At 43.7% G+C, this 16851-nt stretch overlaps 1 protein-coding gene across 3 annotated transcripts; it reads left to right on the top strand.

Moving 5' to 3' along the window:
- The first annotated feature begins 261 nt into the window (after positions 1 to 261).
- On the top strand, positions 262 to 15828 carry usp48 (ubiquitin specific peptidase 48). Of its 3 annotated transcripts, none has more exons than XM_080461412.1 (28): positions 262 to 452; positions 821 to 958; positions 1648 to 1768; positions 1860 to 2001; positions 5187 to 5314; positions 5952 to 6076; positions 6621 to 6729; positions 7099 to 7232; positions 7527 to 7612; positions 7699 to 7878; positions 7970 to 8107; positions 8188 to 8337; positions 8459 to 8659; positions 9302 to 9413; positions 9497 to 9639; positions 9717 to 9782; positions 9864 to 9988; positions 10272 to 10394; positions 11083 to 11144; positions 11389 to 11499; positions 11679 to 11821; positions 12404 to 12510; positions 12600 to 12707; positions 13589 to 13780; positions 13854 to 13979; positions 14065 to 14113; positions 14211 to 14237; positions 15180 to 15828. In XM_080461412.1, the coding sequence occupies exons 2-28, from the start codon at positions 825 to 827 to the stop codon at positions 15200 to 15202; spliced, it is 3165 nt and encodes a 1054-aa protein (XP_080317538.1). In that variant the 5' UTR covers positions 262 to 452; positions 821 to 824; the 3' UTR covers positions 15203 to 15828. The 3 variants fall into 3 exon arrangements, with proteins under 3 accessions (XP_080317538.1, XP_080317536.1, XP_080317537.1); XM_080461410.1 differs by having other exon boundaries at positions 12600 to 12746; XM_080461411.1 differs by having other exon boundaries at positions 314 to 452; positions 1651 to 1768; positions 12600 to 12746.
- Positions 15829 to 16851: the final 1023 nt, after the last annotated feature.

Below are 16851 nucleotides of genomic sequence, written 5' to 3'. Positions count from 1 at the left end.
CTAGTTTAATTTTTGCTGTTTTTACAATATTGATATCAGAACGTATTTGCAAAACTAACTGATGGGACATATTAAAGAGTTTAGGAGCAGTTTGGTGAGTTGGACCTTGTGGACTAATAGCAGGACGTATTTATTACAAATAAAACTATCTGATGGGACACGTAATGACTCTTTTAACCTGTTTTACTGGAGTAGCGCCATCTGCACTTCAAACAAGAGTTGAACAATATGGGTCACGTGACTGTGAAGCCGCCTGACGCTGCGTCGCGCGTCACTTCCTCCCCCCGGTCACGACGTCCTACGTCATCGCGTCACTCGCTGACGCAGTGTTGATTCTGAGCGGAGAAATAATTTATTTATAAACTGACGCAAGGGCGCTAAATCTAAAATAAACCGTGAATAAAATGTGAAAATACACCAACATTTTGGTGAAGCAGCTGCACGCATGAAAGGTTCGATGATATTTACCCTTAACACAATAAAGTGAAGTTAGCGATAGTCGGCGTTAAATGAACGGCACCGGGCGGGCTACATGCTAGCTAGCTAGTTAGCTAATATTAGCCGAGTCAAGTTGTTGTTGTTAACCTTGTTGATTTGTTATCGTTTAACGATTTGCGCCTTGTGGCAGTGTAATGTGCTGTGCTTCGTGTCTCAGTTCAGTTATTTAGTGACAGCTCGGAAGCCGTTGATCTGAGGTAGTCGCTATGCTAACAGTCCTGAAGCAGTTTGTGTGTAATCGCTAGTGTTTTCCTCTTCATCTCATCTTCATCATGCTCCTTCTCATGATCTGTCACCGTGTGTCACTGTGACCAACCTACAGGATTATGGCGCCCCGCATACAGCTGGAGAAAGCGGCTTGGCGCTGGGTGGAAACTGTGAAACCAGAAGAAATCAGACAAGTTCACATCGAGTTAGCGTACCGTATCAACCTGCCGGCCTGCCAGAGAGGAACCTGCAGGTAAGACCTGGACGAGCAGGTAAAGATCTGAACCTGCAAGTAAGACCTGGACCAGCAGGTAAAGATCTGAACCTGCAACTAAGACCTGGACCAGCAGGTAAAGATCTGTACCTGTGGGTTAAGATCTGTAACTGTAGGTAAAGAAAGACCTGGACCTGCAGGTAAAGATTAGAAAGCCGTGTCAAGCCAGCCACTGTCCACGAGTCAATGCCTGGACCAATGTCCAAAATCCAGAATTTGTTGTCAAAGGAGAAAATAGTCTAAAACTGATTATCACAACTCAATGGCAGAGTCAAAAAGCAATCCAAAGGCAACACACAGGGAGTAAGACCTGGACCTCCAGGTAAAGTTAGCCCTGAATCTGCAGCTTAATTTAAAAGGTCTGTGGGCAAAAGTCCTACTCATTAAAGTCGCTTTGTTTAAGGTCATCCCGACCAGTTGCATTCAGAGATGCTAATTGTCATCAGTTTTATTTAATTTCATGACTTGTATCAGAGCCGTGGTGAGCAGCATGACCCTGACGACTGTGTGAAAGTAATTTCTTTTTGCTGGCAGTGCAGTTCCTGCTGCCCAAAGTGCAAAAACGGTAATGAGCTCCGTCCTCTGTGAGGAACACCATCAAACTGTCGTACTGTGGTGCTTCTTCAGTCATCGAGGAGAAAGGTTCATGATTCTGATTTTCTTCACAGAAGGAACTGCAAAGGAAATCCCAACTGTCTGGTCGGAATTGGTGAGCAGGCATGGCTCGGAGAGATCGATGAAAACACCTTCCACAATATTGATGACCCGAATTCTGAACGTCGTGACAAGGTATCACTGATCAGATTACTGGACTGAGATCAGGGAGAGAAGAGCAGCCGGAGGATTTAACCCCTCTCTGTCTCTTTTCTCCCTCCTCCAGAACACGTTCGTTGGCCTGACCAATCTCGGTGCAACTTGTTATGTCAACACATTCCTGCAAGTGTGGTTCCACAACCTGGAGCTGCGCCGGAGCCTCTACCAGTGCCACAATTCTCGAGCACAGGAGCACAACACAGAGTCAGGTATCAGTGGGAATCCTGTTGTGCCTTCTCTTTTTAACTGAACGTAGTTCAGCCAGAGGTCATTAGTTACACAGGAAGCTTTGTTGTCCACTGGCCACCACTGTCCACTGGCCACTGTACTGTCAGGGTTCCACTGTGATGGTTAAGATTGGAAATAAATGCACATAAGCCATCTACATATACGTATACTTGAGGAGTATTCTGGGGAATGTTTTTACATGTACGTCATTGTGAATACATATCACTGCAGTTGTTCAAACTGCTATGTATTGTTTATTTTAAAGTAATCTATTATTACGTACCGTAAATGCACAATTACTAAACTTGCAAGTCTGTATTTCAAGTGCACATTCTCCATGAAGCTGAAACTATATGGTTTGTTTGTTTGTTTTCTTCCATTGGTTGTGAACTTCATCAAGAATTTTGTGATGATCCGATTAAGTTAATGTTGACTAATGGCTGTTTGGCGGGTCAAAAGGCAGACTGATTGTCGAAATCTTTGAAAAGTAATAATTTCAAGTGTTATTATGGAAGTTTAAAGTGGTTTTCAGCAGGTGTGAATGGTCTTTAGGAAGCCAGTAGGTCTGAGAAGGCCACGAGGAGGCCAACATGTGACTTTAATATCTCCTGTTCATGCAGCCAATCAGGCGGAACAACATACAGCAAATTTATCATTATGACTATATCAACAGATAGAGTGCCGATTGCTGCTAGAAAACTGCTTAGTCCTGTTTGAAATGAACTAAAACTGTAGTTTTTAGCACTTGTTAATACACTTCCTTTATCACAAGAAATCTTCAGATTTCATAAAACAAATCAGCTCTTTATCAACTGATCTCTTATTTCTATGCACCACTGTTCACTTGAAGAAAAACTGAAGAACGGATTTTTCCCCACAAACAGAAAAGGGTGCAACTTATTGCGATTAATTCACAAAACCATTCTTTTATATTTTGTAGAACCACAGGGAAGAATTCAGGAGAGCGAAAATAAGGAGAAAATTACAAAAAAAAAATTTAAGTCAACAAAGGACAAGTGAAAACTTCAAACATCTGATGAAGAAAAGAAATGACAGCCAAATAACATGGTCAAATTAAAGATAAGAGCGCAAGACATCTACTGAAGTGTATGTATTTATTACAAATTGTAATATAGCATCATTAACATTATTGCATGTTCTCTTGATATTGTGCAGCACTAACTTACCTCGTCCTTATCGCGGCATTTTATGAATCAGTTTAATGTGGAAACCCTGAAATGGCTTCTACAACTCTTTTGTATCAGACAGGAGGAGAGATGAGACGTACTTTTAACATCATCCTGACAACATTAACCTGCAGTCAGCATCATTTTTTTTTTTTTTTTTTCGGTGTGTACCCAGTGTTGCTGCTATTTATTTAATCCCAATAAAAAGGATTGAAACATTGACCTGCGACTCTCAAAGGTCCCATGTTATACACGTTATCTACAAATTCACATAGGGGCTGAGAACAGGCTGTTTTTTTTTTTTTTTTTTTTTTTTTTTTTTTTTTTTTTTTTTTCCAACAGACCATTTTTTAATCACATAGATATCTGGCAAATATTAACATAGTCAGTCAATTATAATCACACAGTTGAGTTGAGAAACACTCACACATACAACTCAGAAAGAAAAAAAAACCAAAACAAACAAAAACAGAAACACATCAGTCATTACACAATTTAAAATTGTTTAAAGTTTAAGTTGGGACCTGCTATAACCTCCACCCGAGACACACATCCTACATTTTCAGACATCTAGGTCACTCTGAGGGAACTTAATCCTTTGGATATATTGAAGGAAAGGACTCCAGATACTGCCAAATTTGTCGGATAAGCCAATGGTTGAGAGCCGGATTTTTTTCCAGTTTAATGAAATACAGAATATCTCTTTTCCAGCGAGTATGAGAGGGAGGTCGACTCGATTTCCAGGTGATCAGTATGAGCCGTCTAGCCAAGAGAGTTGTAAACGCTATAACATCTCGTTGGGGCTTGTGGAGTGACGCTGAAGGGGAGACACCAAACAGAGCACAAAGTGCATTTGGTTTAATTGGCCTCCCCACAACCACCGACAGAGTATCAAAAATATCTGTCCAGTATTTACAGAGAGAAGGACAGAGCCCAAAAGAGTGAATCAGATTCGCTGGTGACTGCTGACAACGATCGCATAGTGGGGACACATTCTTATACATTTTTGCTAATCGTGCTTTCGTAAAATACACACGATGTATCAGCCTACATTGAATAACACCATGTCTTGCACAAATTGAAGATTTATGTACCCTGTTCAGTATCTCTGTCCAAAGCCGGTCCGGTATCTCCATCCCCAGATCCTCACTCCAAAGGGATCTTATAGAATTAAGGGACTGCGGGCGCAATGAGTGGATTTGGTTATAAATAAGTGAAATAGTACCCTTCAAGGATGACATAGGCTTCAGGAAATTATCTAAAGGAGTACTACTGGGCAGGTTGGGAAACTCTGGAAATGTGCTGCGAACAAAACTGCGGGCCTGTAAATACCTGAAAAACTGGTGTTTAGGAAGTGAAAAAGAGTCTGAGAGCTGTTGAAAAGATGCAAATGTCTTGTTAATATATAGGTCTTTAAAATGTTTAATTCCCAAATTGGACCAAATCAGGAAAGCATCGTCTGTTTGGGATGGTGGAAAAATATGGTTTGCAACAAGTGGAGCATGAACAGATATCGACTGGAGACCAAAGTGCTGTTTAAACTGAACCCAGATCTTACAAGTGTTCCTAACTATCAGGTTGTTTGTATAAGGTGAAATGGACGAATGAATGGGTGAATGTACTAAAGCCTTCAATGACACAGGAGAGGCAGACTTGGCTTCGAAGACTAGCCATGTTGGAGTAGGTTTAAGGGCCTCAACTTCAAGCCGGTATTTTAAGATTCTGATATTTGCGGACCAGTAGTAGAATCTGAAATTAGGCAAAGCCATTCCTCCCAGATGACGCGGTCTTTGCAAGTATAGTTTTCGCAGCCGAGCAACCTTTTTATTCCAAATGTACTGCAAAATTAGACTATCTAGCTTGTGGAAGAATTTTTGGGGGAGTCAGCATCATTTTGACTTGAGCTGGAACGAGATCGATCCTCCCTCACACATACACACACACACACACACACATACATGTGTTTCTGTCTGTTTCAGATTATGAACCTCAGTCGATCTGTGAACATCTGCAGTATCTGTTTGCACTCCTGCAGAACAGCAACAGAAAGTACATCGACCCTTCTGGGCTGGTCAAAGCACTGGGCCTGGACACGGGGCAGCAACAGGTGCACAGACACACTCTCGCACTCTAGACAGCGCTCACACTAATCAAAACTTCCCTATACATGTTGTGACTCTGGCAGGATGAAGGGCAAGTTTGTCACATTTCTTGTGCTTACAGTCCAAGTTGATCTAAAGTGACCAAATAATATATTTAAATACTGACAACTTCAAATGTTTCCCTTTGTTTTAATGTAAAGACAGTAACATGAAGTTATCATTTAAATGAAAATTTCAAAGAAAAGCAAGTGCAATTTGAACATCAGACCATTTTATTGTGGAAAATATCATATATCCTGGTACAAAAAGACATGGCCTCCATCCCCTACTTGAGTTTAGTTGGATCCAAATAATGAGCAAAAGCTTAAATTTGTGCTTCATTTCTGAAATCTGCAGAAAAATCACAAATCTTCACTGTCAGTGTTTCTCTTTGGATTCTTAGTTTCTTCTCACACAATGTCAGCAAAGATGCCGTTGCTGCATTGGTTAAAAAAAACAAACAAACATCCAGCTCTCACTGCCGCATCACTGATCGGCTCAGTGTCAGTAGTGTCACTGGGTTGTTTTGATCTGCTCATCCCCAATAAAACGAGGTGTGGAGGAGTTGTACTGAGATTCACACAGGCTGTGTTTCTTTCTCAGGATGCGCAGGAGTTTTCAAAGCTCTTCCTGTCTCTGCTGGAGGACACGCTGTCCAAGCAGAAGAGTCCGTCACTGCAGAACGTCATCCAGCAGCAGTTCTGTGGGCAGTTCTCCTACGTCACCGTGTAAGAAAATGCTCACAGGTTTCTCTAAACGTGGAGCACTTTTTGGATTACTACGTCTTCGTATATCCATTACATGTTTCACCAATAAACGTTTATAGAAATCCAGTCAGAAAATGATCTGATTTGTAAATTTTATATGATTTAAGACAAATAAATTACTTTTGATGCATTTCCTCAACATAACTTATACATCTGTACATATGTGTATGTAAGAGGTTAAAACTTTTCACAAATGTCAAAGCACAGTTGTGTTTGAAGCCTTTGCTCTGGGAAAACACTGACTTTATGCACTTCTCTGAAAAAAATAAGAAAAATTTTGTTTCAACACAAAACTCAGGTGAGAAACCTTGTGTGATTTATTTACACATACAACCAAAGCATCAAATATTTATATTCTATGTAGAGTTTTCCTGTAGTGCTCACATGTGCTTTCTATTTAAAGATTATTCAGGGTGTAAATGGTGAAATATGCGTATTTTAATAATGAATTGATGCAGCACATTCAGTCAGTACTGATTGAGGTTGTTTTGTGTCCGTGCCGCAGATGTAACCAGTGTGGACGATCATCTGCACTCCCGTCGCGATTCTATGAGTTGGAGCTGAACATCCAGGGCCACAAGAACCTGACAGAGTGTGTCACAGAGTTCCTGAAGGTAACTTTCACTCATTCATAATGACGGAGAAGAGCACAGCAGAGGAAGACCCGGGATACACACAGTTAGAGTTTGTGTAGAGAGCGTGTCACAAAGTATTATTTTTTTGTTATACACAACAACAACGAAAAACAAGAAGTGTTTCTTTCCTGTTTGAGTTGTGATATTATTTCCAAAAGTTTGAAACTTGTAAATAGATAAAATACAGTTTGGATATTGACACCATCTCTACTGTTTATAAGCTGCGATCTGAGTATATTTGTGTGTGTGTGTGTGTGTGTGTGTGTGTGTGTGTGTGTGTGTGTGTGTGTGTGTGTGTGTGTGTGTGGGGTCGCATGCTGTAATTGGTCATTTGTGATCCTCCTGCAGGAGGAGAAGTTGGACGGAGAGAACCGCTACTTCTGCGAGAGCTGCCAGAGTAAACAGAGCGCCACCCGGAGGATCCGCCTGCACAGCCTTCCTCCAACACTCAACCTGCAGCTCATGCGCTTCGTCTTCGACAGGTCAGAGGTTTGAAGGCTGCAGGACCGGGGGGGGGGAGACAGCTCTGCCACAAACAGCTTAAAATAGAACACGTCTTGTAAATAAACAAGATAATTCTACCTGCTGTTAAATGGCTTCAACACCAAGCAAATACCAAAAGCCATGCAGCATCATTTCCTCAGTGAAAAGTGCTTTATAATAGAGACTGATTAATTGAGACTCCACAGATCGTGGGAACATAATCGATTGTCGAGCGGATTAATAGAGAAAAGGCTCATTTTTAAAGGGTTGATGAACTTTGTTGTGTCCTGCAGACAAACAGGGCACAAGAAGAAGCTCAACACGTTTATCAGTTTTCCGGAGCAGCTGGACATGGGGCCGTTTCTGGAAGGAAAAGAAGGTAGGAACACAGTTCTCACACATGTGTGAGCACATGTAGAAATACTGAGGTCCGTCCCTTTGTTCATGACTGTGCTCCTCTTCCAGATCAGAAGTGTGTTTACGAGCTGAGTGCTGTGCTGATCCATCGGGGCATCAGCGCCTACTCGGGCCACTACATCGCCCACGTGAAGGACGCCCGCACGGGAGACTGGTACAAATTCAATGACGAAGAGATCGAGAAGATGGAAGGGAAGAAGCTGCAGCTCGGCATCGAGGAGGACATCGGTGAGTCAGACGTCATTTCAGGCAACAGAAGACTCTTCTGGTTCTCCCACACTTTCTCAGAGGTGTTGCTCTCGGTCCTGTTGCTCTCCAGCTGAGACAGTGAAATCCCAGACACGAAAGCCAAAGTGTAGCAAAGGCTACCACTGCTCCAGAAATGCCTACATGCTGGTGTATAAAGTCCAGGAGGAGGAGAGTCCCGACTCCACCAGGAACGACGTGGAAGTCCCCGGTGAGTGACGCAGTATCCACATCACGCCGCCGCCGCCGCTTTCAAACCACTGATGTTCCCCCTCTGGCTGTGACTCCCAGGCTTCCTCCAGAGGCTGGTGGACCAGGACAACCACAAGTTCGAGGAGTGGTGCAGTGAGATGGCGGACATGAGAAAGCAGAGTGTGGATAAGGGAAAGGCCAAGCACGAGGAGGTGAAGGAGCTCTATGAACTCCTTTCTGCCAGAGACGGTGTGTAAAACCTCATCATTCGCCCTCCTCCTAACAGAAACATGAAAATCTCTGTTTGCCTGGCGGAAGTTGTCAACATGTCTGCGAATGTCCTACATGTATCTCTGTCCTCCCTCTGCAGGTGAGCCCTTTGAGTTCATCCCCCTGGACTGGCTGAAGAAGTGGCTGGACGACTCCACGGCCACCAAAGATATCGACTGCTCTGCGTTTCTGTGTTCTCACGGCAAACTGCACCCAGACAAGGTGGGAGACTCCAAGAGGGTTTCCGGCAAAGCTGCTCAGCTCCTGTACGAACGCTACGGCGGAGGACCCCGACTGGACGGTCAGTCTCACACGGTCTTTACCGAGTCTGCAGGTCAGGAGGTGAAATCTTCATTTCTCTGCCTTAACGACTCTTTCATATTTAAAAGAGACATTTTTAGAAGTCTCCAATATTTTACCAAAACTGCACTTTTATCTTGTATTTCTGAAATTTCAAACCCACAATTAATAACTATTGACATTTTGTTTTTGTAATTCAACGTTTGAGTCACATGAGCAGTGTAATCCTTTTAGCTGTCGCTCTGGCCGTTAAAACCGTTTCATCTCTTGGAGGCTTTTTAGTGGTTTGGGCTGTTTAACCCTTTGAGTTGTTTTAGCTGTTTAGTTCTCTCACGTTGTAGCGTGTTAAGATGTGATGTGTATTTTAAATGAAACATTCTTTAATTTATTAATCTCGTTCGCCGAGAAGGAATAAGAGAAACTCTTAAAATGTAATTAAAGAGTTTCTAACTTTGGAGAAGTTGTCAGGGCTCGAGCCACACGCCATAGATTTCAGATCTGCCAGCTGATGACTAGAACTGACGTGTGTGTGTGTGTGTGTGTCTGTCTGTCTGTCTGTCTGTCTGTCTGTCTGTCTGTCTGTCTGTCTGTCTGTCTGTCTGTCTGTCTGTCTGTCTGTCTGTCTGTCTGTCTGTGCGTGCAGCCTCCTCTCTGTGTCAAGAGTGTGTGAGTCAGCGGTGCCGAGTGCTGCGACTGAAGAACCAACTCACTGAAGACTACAAAGAAGTGTCCAACCTGGTGAAGCGCTCTCTCAGGTAAACACAGTCATGATGCTGTATGTGGTGTGTGTGTATCAGCAGCCTCTAATCCTGTGTGTATGTGTTTGTGTGTGTCTCAGTGGTCAGGGGTTCTGGGTTGGTAAAGCGTCTCTGCGCAGCTGGAAACAGCTGGCTCTGGAGCAGCTGGAGGAAGACGAACATGAGACCAAACAGAGTAACGGTCAGACCAACGGACAGGGACCACACAGCAACAACAGCAAAGGTGAAGCCGCAAGATGCCGGCTTGCACTTTTGAAATGAAGCAAATGTGATTGCGAACCGAATGTTGTCTGATTGTAGAGTCGGGTGCAGAGAGCACCGAGGACGACATGAAGACGTTCAATGAAGACATCGTCTGCAGTCACGGTATTTCCCTCCGCCCACACCAGACCCGTTGTTCTGATAGTCAAGGCTTCCTGGAGTCAAATGTGTGTGTTGCTGCTGCAGGAGCTCTGAGTATTCTGGAGACGGAACGGAAGCTGGTGACCCCAGAAGTTTGGACCAAGCTGAGGAAATACTTCCCCAAAGCCCCCGAGTTCAACCAGAGCAGAGAGCCGTGTCAGCAGTGTCTGGTGAGCAGACTTCCTGCTTCTGTCGGTTCATCTGCTCTGCAGCAGCCAGAAAACTCAAACTTCCCTCTGTTTTATCATCTGATAATGCTGATGCTTCTTTCCGCACGGATCGCTGCTGCATCGGGATCGTACCTGTCTCATGTTAAAACAGCAGAACTTCGTCAAACTGCTGGAACGAAGCCCAGTCGTTTCTCTAACAGACTGAATGAGCGCTGACGATGAATCACATGTATTTCCTGAAATGTGTGTGTGTCTGTGTGTGTCTGTGTGTGTGTGTGTGCAGACATTAGAGCAGGAGGAGAAGGACAACGAGGCGGTCAGTAAGATGATGGCTCTGGACCAGAAGAACCAGCTGCTGAACCTTTTCCATGAGAAGAACCGGCCGACGCTCACAAAGTGGCCTCAGGTCAACACAATGTCTCCTCGTTTATTTCCAGCATCACCATCTCAGGACATTTTACATTCTCATGAAGACAAGCAATTGTTGTTTCACCCTGATAATAGAGAGTTACAGTAATCTAATCTGGAAGTAACAAATGTATGGATTAGTTTTTCAGTGTCACTCTGAGTCAACATGTTTCTGATTTTAGAAATATGCAGGTGAAATAAAGTAGACCTGCAGCCTTGTTTAATGGAGTTGAAGGATGATTTCTGGTCAAAACTAACTCCCAGGTTCCTCACAGTGGTACTGAAGGTCAAAGTAATACCATCCAGTATTACTATACGTTTAGGTAATTTCTCTCTATGATGTTTAAGGCCAAATATATAAACTGTGGAAGCTTTTAACATAAAGTAGCATTTAGGGCCAATCACAGTACTCCTAATGTCATAATCGAAATTAAATGTTACTAGTAATTTAGTTTTGTTATTGTTAATATCATCGGTTAATATTTAAACAATGAATGAATAACTCAAAATGAAGTGATAATAAAATACCGAAGATCATTTAACAAGCAGATGAATCTGCTGATCAAATGATGGTAAAACTGTTTCCCTCTTTAGAAGAGTCCTCAGCTTCATGAGCTCCTCACAGTCTCAACATTGAGAATTCTTCCAGTTTGGTTCTAAACGCTGATTGTTTGGTCCTCCTGCAGGGTACAGACATGCTCTACATCGTCCCTCTGTTCTTTGTGGACGAGTGGAAAAAATTCATCCGGTCAGTCGAAGCAAATCAAAGAGAAATGACCAAAGGAGGGTTTAGTCTCTGTGAGTGTCCTTACACTGTGTGTGTGTGTGTGTGTGTGTGTGTGTGTGTGTGTGTGTGTGTGTGTGTGTGTGTGTGTGTGTGTGTGTGTGTGTGTGTGTGTGTGTGTGTGTGTGTGTGTGTGTGTGTGTGTGTGTGTGTGTGTGTGTGTGTGTGTGTGTGTGTGTGTGTGTGTGTGTGTGCGCGCGCACTCCAGACGGCCCACCAAGTCGTCTCCCGTGTCAAATGTTGGAAACACTCTGCTGCTTTGTCCACACGGAGGCTTCATGTTCACCTACGAGTCTCTGATCAACGGAGACGCTCAACAGTGAGTTTCCACACACACACACACACACACACACACACACACACACACACACACACACACACACACACACACACACACACACACACACACACAGCTCAAGTTGCTCCTTCGTTTTACTAGCAGCTTGATTCCTGGAACGTAAAGTGCTGAGGTGTCATGTCCATGTTTGTCCTGCACAGCGTAGCTCTCCTCTGGCCCAGCGAGTGGGACGTGATCAGCAGACTGTTCATCGTGGACCAGCCCATCTCCATCCACTGCTTCCAGCAGCCCACAGCCAGCGGCTGCACCACGCAGTTCACCACGCAGTTCACCACGCAGCCCGGTGAGACTGCAGGCGGAGCCTCAGAACCAATGAGAAGCCCGTCGGCACCAAGAAGTCTTCAGTGACATGTTATATGTCATCAGATCCTCACAAGAGATGATCAGTGACGGGGTTTTATATTTACATGAGCTGAACTGTGCCGACACGTGTTTTAATGCTTTAGATTGCAGATTCAAGCGATCACGTTTAGATTATTTTTATGTGGAGTGGATGAGAGAAGTGAACAATAAACAACCACACCTCCCATGTTTCACTTTGGTTTACTGCTAAGACTATTTACTAACTCCCAACATTGAGATAGGTGCCGTTTAAAATTCGACCATATTTGATGAACTTCCTGCTGAGAAAAAGTGAATTGTCCAGAAACCATATTTTCTATGTCGGCCACTATTTTCTCCTGATATTGTATCTATAGACACAGATAGATGTGTGATTACCTCTAAGAGCGACTGACTTCAGGCTCATGCTAATGCTGCTTCATTTACAGTGTGAATAAACCAGAAATCCCTTTCTTTCTTTCCTTCATTCATTCTTTCTTTCTTTCATTCACTCATTCATTCATTGTGACTTGTGTGTGTGCAGATCTGTGCTGGGAGTGCAGAGAGAGTTTCCTCTTCCAGCAGCAGAGGGACCTCAGAGAATACACACAAGCAACCATCTACATCCGCAAAGTGATGGAGGACAAAAGGGTGTGGAGACGCACGTCCACCATCATACGGCATGTTGTCTCGCCCTCTCGCCCTCCCCCACACTGAGCTGGTGTTGGTCCTGTGTGCAGATGACGAAGGAGGCGGCTCCGGAGCCGACGGCCAGCAGCTCCGAGGCCGAGGAGGACCAAGACGAGCTCCCGAAGGTGGACGGAGAGAGAGACCCCGACTTCAGTCAGGTGACTGCCGAGTGGACGGACACTCGTTTTACACAATATGTGAGCAAAACGTTTTCAACATGAAGGTAAAACTGCTCGAAATCTTTCACACGGGTTATATTCAGTGAAACATCTTTGATATTTTCTCCTTGTTTTCAGCTTTTCAAGCCTTTTGAGCAGTTTCAGTGATTTTTCAATTCAAGATAAGCATACAGTGAAAGTCTTCTGTGTATTCTGCCGGGATGCAACACGTCCAGTACGCTGCATGAGGAAAGAAACAAAAAACCTCTAAAGAAATGCTTTATTATTTATGAGAGTCACGCAAAACTGCAAATCGTAGAAAGGATGTGAATCGAGGTGGATTGAGTCATAAAGGGCAGCTGTTTCACCGTTTCAGTGATTTATTGCTGCTTTGATCGGATTCAGGCGTTTTTCCTCTCCCTTCAGTAGTTTGTGTTCACGTCTCGGAGCTCCAGGGGAAGCAGCAGCTCGTCACTGAAAGTAAATGAGTGAAACTCTATTTTCTTTATTTGGATTTCATCCTGTTTATTTTACCAAGAGGAGACTTTTCTCAGCTGAAGTGAAAATCAGGAGGGAGAAGAGTGAGAGAGTGTGCTGTGTACATCAAGTAAACATTTGAAAGTGCATTTCCACGTGATTGGAGGTTGTTGGAAACACTGGTCTCACACCAGGACACCAATGTGTTGGGAATCTTCTTTATGGGCAGTTTGGCTGTTGATAATGATTCGTGAGTATCAGATAGTTATTAACTAATATATTAAAAAATGGAGTCTGATTGCGTCCGATAACTTGGTGGCGCCGCCTGTTTAATGACAGGGAATGACAGCCGACTCGTTGATATCAGTCTCATGAAATGTTCTAAACTATTCACTTCCGTTCAGACTGAAGATGGCGCCAAGCGTCTGAAGCTGAGTGACGACAGCGACACGGCGGCCCCTGCAGCCGCCGCGGCTCCTGCCCTCAACGTGACCCAGCTGGGTGGAATCAGGAGGAGCACTCGGCACCGGAAGCTCCGCGGCGAGAAGGCGCTCATCGTCTCAGCCAATCAGACGCTGAAGGAGCTGAAAATACAAGTGAGGGGGTGAAGTTTGGTCTCTGCAGGTCATCCTGGAGTCCGTGTCTGTAAAACTCTCACTGTGATTGTAGATCATGCACGCCTTCTCGGTGGCGCCGTTCGACCAGAACCTGTCCATCGACGGCAAGAACCTGACGGACGACGCGGCCACGCTGGGCAGCCTGGGTGTCATCCCGGAGAGCATCGTCTGTCTGAAGGTACCGCAGCGCCGTCACGCTCACACATACTGACCATCTGAGGAGTCCCGCTGTGTGACCACAGAGATGTTCTCTCTCCTCGCAGGCCGACGAGCCCATCGCAGACTACGCCGCCATGGACGACGTCTATCAGGGTGAGCGTCTTCATCCCTCATGTGCCTTCAGGTCAAACAGCTCAGGAAGGCTCACTAACTGCTCATTTGTTCTCTCTCCCCTCCACTTCCCGGACAGTGAGAATGCCTGAAGAGGGATTTAAAGGTGAGCTACAACAAGCACACATCTTTGGTCCGTTTCCACTAATTCCTCCTCAGCCTCACTCCACTTGACTCTACTCGCTAATGACGCTTTTCCACTACGTGTTAGTCCCACTACCTGGTACCTTCATGGTTTCTTGCGCAGCCGAGGTTCTGAGCGAGCTGAGGCGAGTAGAAAATGTGATGTCAGCAGACGGCAGGCCCCTGATTGGCCGGCGCGGCACGACACAGATGAGTCAGAAGGCGGCTCATTCACTTCGCCATTCTTTAAACCAATCACAACAAAAAACGATCTCCAACAGAGATAGATGCACAAAAATAAACCCCGTGGAGCAGCGAGGTTTTTTTGTCTGGTGGCCCACCAGAGGATTCAGGAGCTCCATGGAGCGACCCGCTACGAGTATCGGGAGGTCGCTGAGCCACGGTGTTTTGGATTAACTGGTTTCCCTGTTAACTGGTGACCGGCTTCCCGACCCGACTAAACTCCTGGCAAACGTCGTTTAACCGCATTTCCATTAAGTTTAAAGTGTCGGACTATTTGTTTGTTTTATTTTAACATCAGTTGATGCTAACGGCTTGTGGCAGAAGACATCAGTTAACAGGGGTACCAGTGAAACTAAAACACCGGACAGTGAAGCACGGTCGTAACGATCCACATTTTGTAATATTATTAATAAACATATAGAAATATATACTATTTAGTTTATTATTTGATCTGATATCAAATGCATGTTTGCTCCACATCCTATCGAGGGTGATTAGTTGTGCACGACGAGGAAAAGCTCTGGTGACTCCGCCCACGCCGTGTGCTACTATATTGTCATGGAAAACGACCGAGGCTGAGTAGGAGCTCGTGGAAATGCGCCACTTGTGATCCGATCTGCTCACTTGGCAGATAAACGATGTGTGAACTCGGTGTGATTGTTGTACTGGCTTCTCTCTGCAGGCACTGGACTTCTCGGCCACTGAGGAAAGCTCTGCTGCAGCTTCGCTTCAATCAAATCCATTAAATTTTTTAAAAGCTTGAATTTGTCAAGTGTCCATATATAAAAAAGTGCTTTAATATTTTTTTCCAGAAAAAATGTTGTTTGAGTTGCTTTTTTTATATGTTTGTTTGTTTGTTTTTGATGAGCCGTGCACTGTTGTTTTCCCACCTTAAGGTTAGCTGGTCTATTTAAAATCACTGAAGGACCCTGTGGTAGCACTCTGTTGTACTTCAACGCCTCCTTCAGATGCGCTCTGTTAGTTCAGATCATGGCCTTTGTTTTTGACTCTTTTAAATTATGGGCAGAAGAACCTACACAATCTTATTTCTTTCCATTTTGTGGAAGTGTGTGTTCTCACTGCAGAGTTTTCAGGTTCGTCAAAGGGGTGCACGAGTTACTGTTACATATTTGAAATAGAACTGCTCCGAAATGCTCAAACATGTGATACCTCGACAGTAAATCTAGAAATGTGGGACTTCCAGCCTCATAGACAGTGAACGGTGGCTGATCCTCGCAGTGCAAAACCTCGTGAAGAACAGAATGCAAGCAGTGATTCCTTCTCTTCTTTTCACTGTTATTTCTTATCAACAATAAAGTTATTTTCAAAGCACTCCGTCCTCACAGGCTCATCTGTTCCACTTCGAGATATGACTTTCAATATCTGCACGCTCTCAACAGACGATAACACAGCTCATATATTACTTTTCTATATTTACCAACACTGCCATTTATGAAATAAGAGAACTTCAATTACACTTTTTTTTTTTACATTTTGTAGCCATCTCAGCATTTTTTACTTAATTATTCAGAAATCTTCAACCGTTTTTAGTTTTTCTGTTTTATTTGCCTTCACCATAGTGAAAGGAGATTCAGGCTTGAGTTGACCTTTCGGAGGTCACCCCGAAATACAGTGATGTGAAAAAGTGTTTGCCCCATTTCTGATTTCGGTTGCACGTTTTCCACACTTAATGTTTCAGATCATCAAACAAATTTAAACATCAGTCAAAGATAACACAAGTAAAAACAAAATGCAGTTTTTAAATGAAGGGTTTTATTAATGAGGAAGAACAAAAGCTACATGGCCCTTACATTGCATCTTGTCTGAAGAAATATTAAATAAACTTCACAGATTATTTTTTTCCACACAAATGAGAACATTCCCTGGAAACAAGTGAAGTGTTAATGTGCATATAATTATGATGAAGTGTAACTGATGTTCAGACAGTTTTCCTTAAATTTTGACTTCCAAATCAAATTATTGACTTTTTCTCTGAAATTTGAGTTTTTTCTCAAAATTTTGACTATCTCTAAATTTCCATTTTTGAATTTGAATATGGACTTTTATTTATGAGAACTCTGCCTGACATCTCAGATTAATCAGACTTCAACGCACTGTATTTGGCTATATTCTGAGTTTTATTTGTGTAGTCTGCTTGAGTTTAGCCCGGTCCAATATGGCGGACACGCTGACGTAACAGTGGCCCGCTGGTCTCCGTGTTTTTAACTTGCACGTGTTTGCGGCCCTGAGCTTTGAAGCCGAAGCTGTGCTTTTTAGCAATAACGTTTATTGAACTAATAAATGACGCTCTGTAGTCAGTGACCTCGATCTAAAAATATAATTGAACACGGAGC

Source organism: Lipophrys pholis, assembly GCF_963383615.2.
Source record: "Lipophrys pholis genome assembly, chromosome: 4".
Taxonomy (NCBI): domain Eukaryota; kingdom Metazoa; phylum Chordata; class Actinopteri; order Blenniiformes; family Blenniidae; genus Lipophrys; species Lipophrys pholis.
Note: the sequence above shows the minus strand (reverse complement) of the source record. Positions and strands in the feature narration are given on the sequence as shown.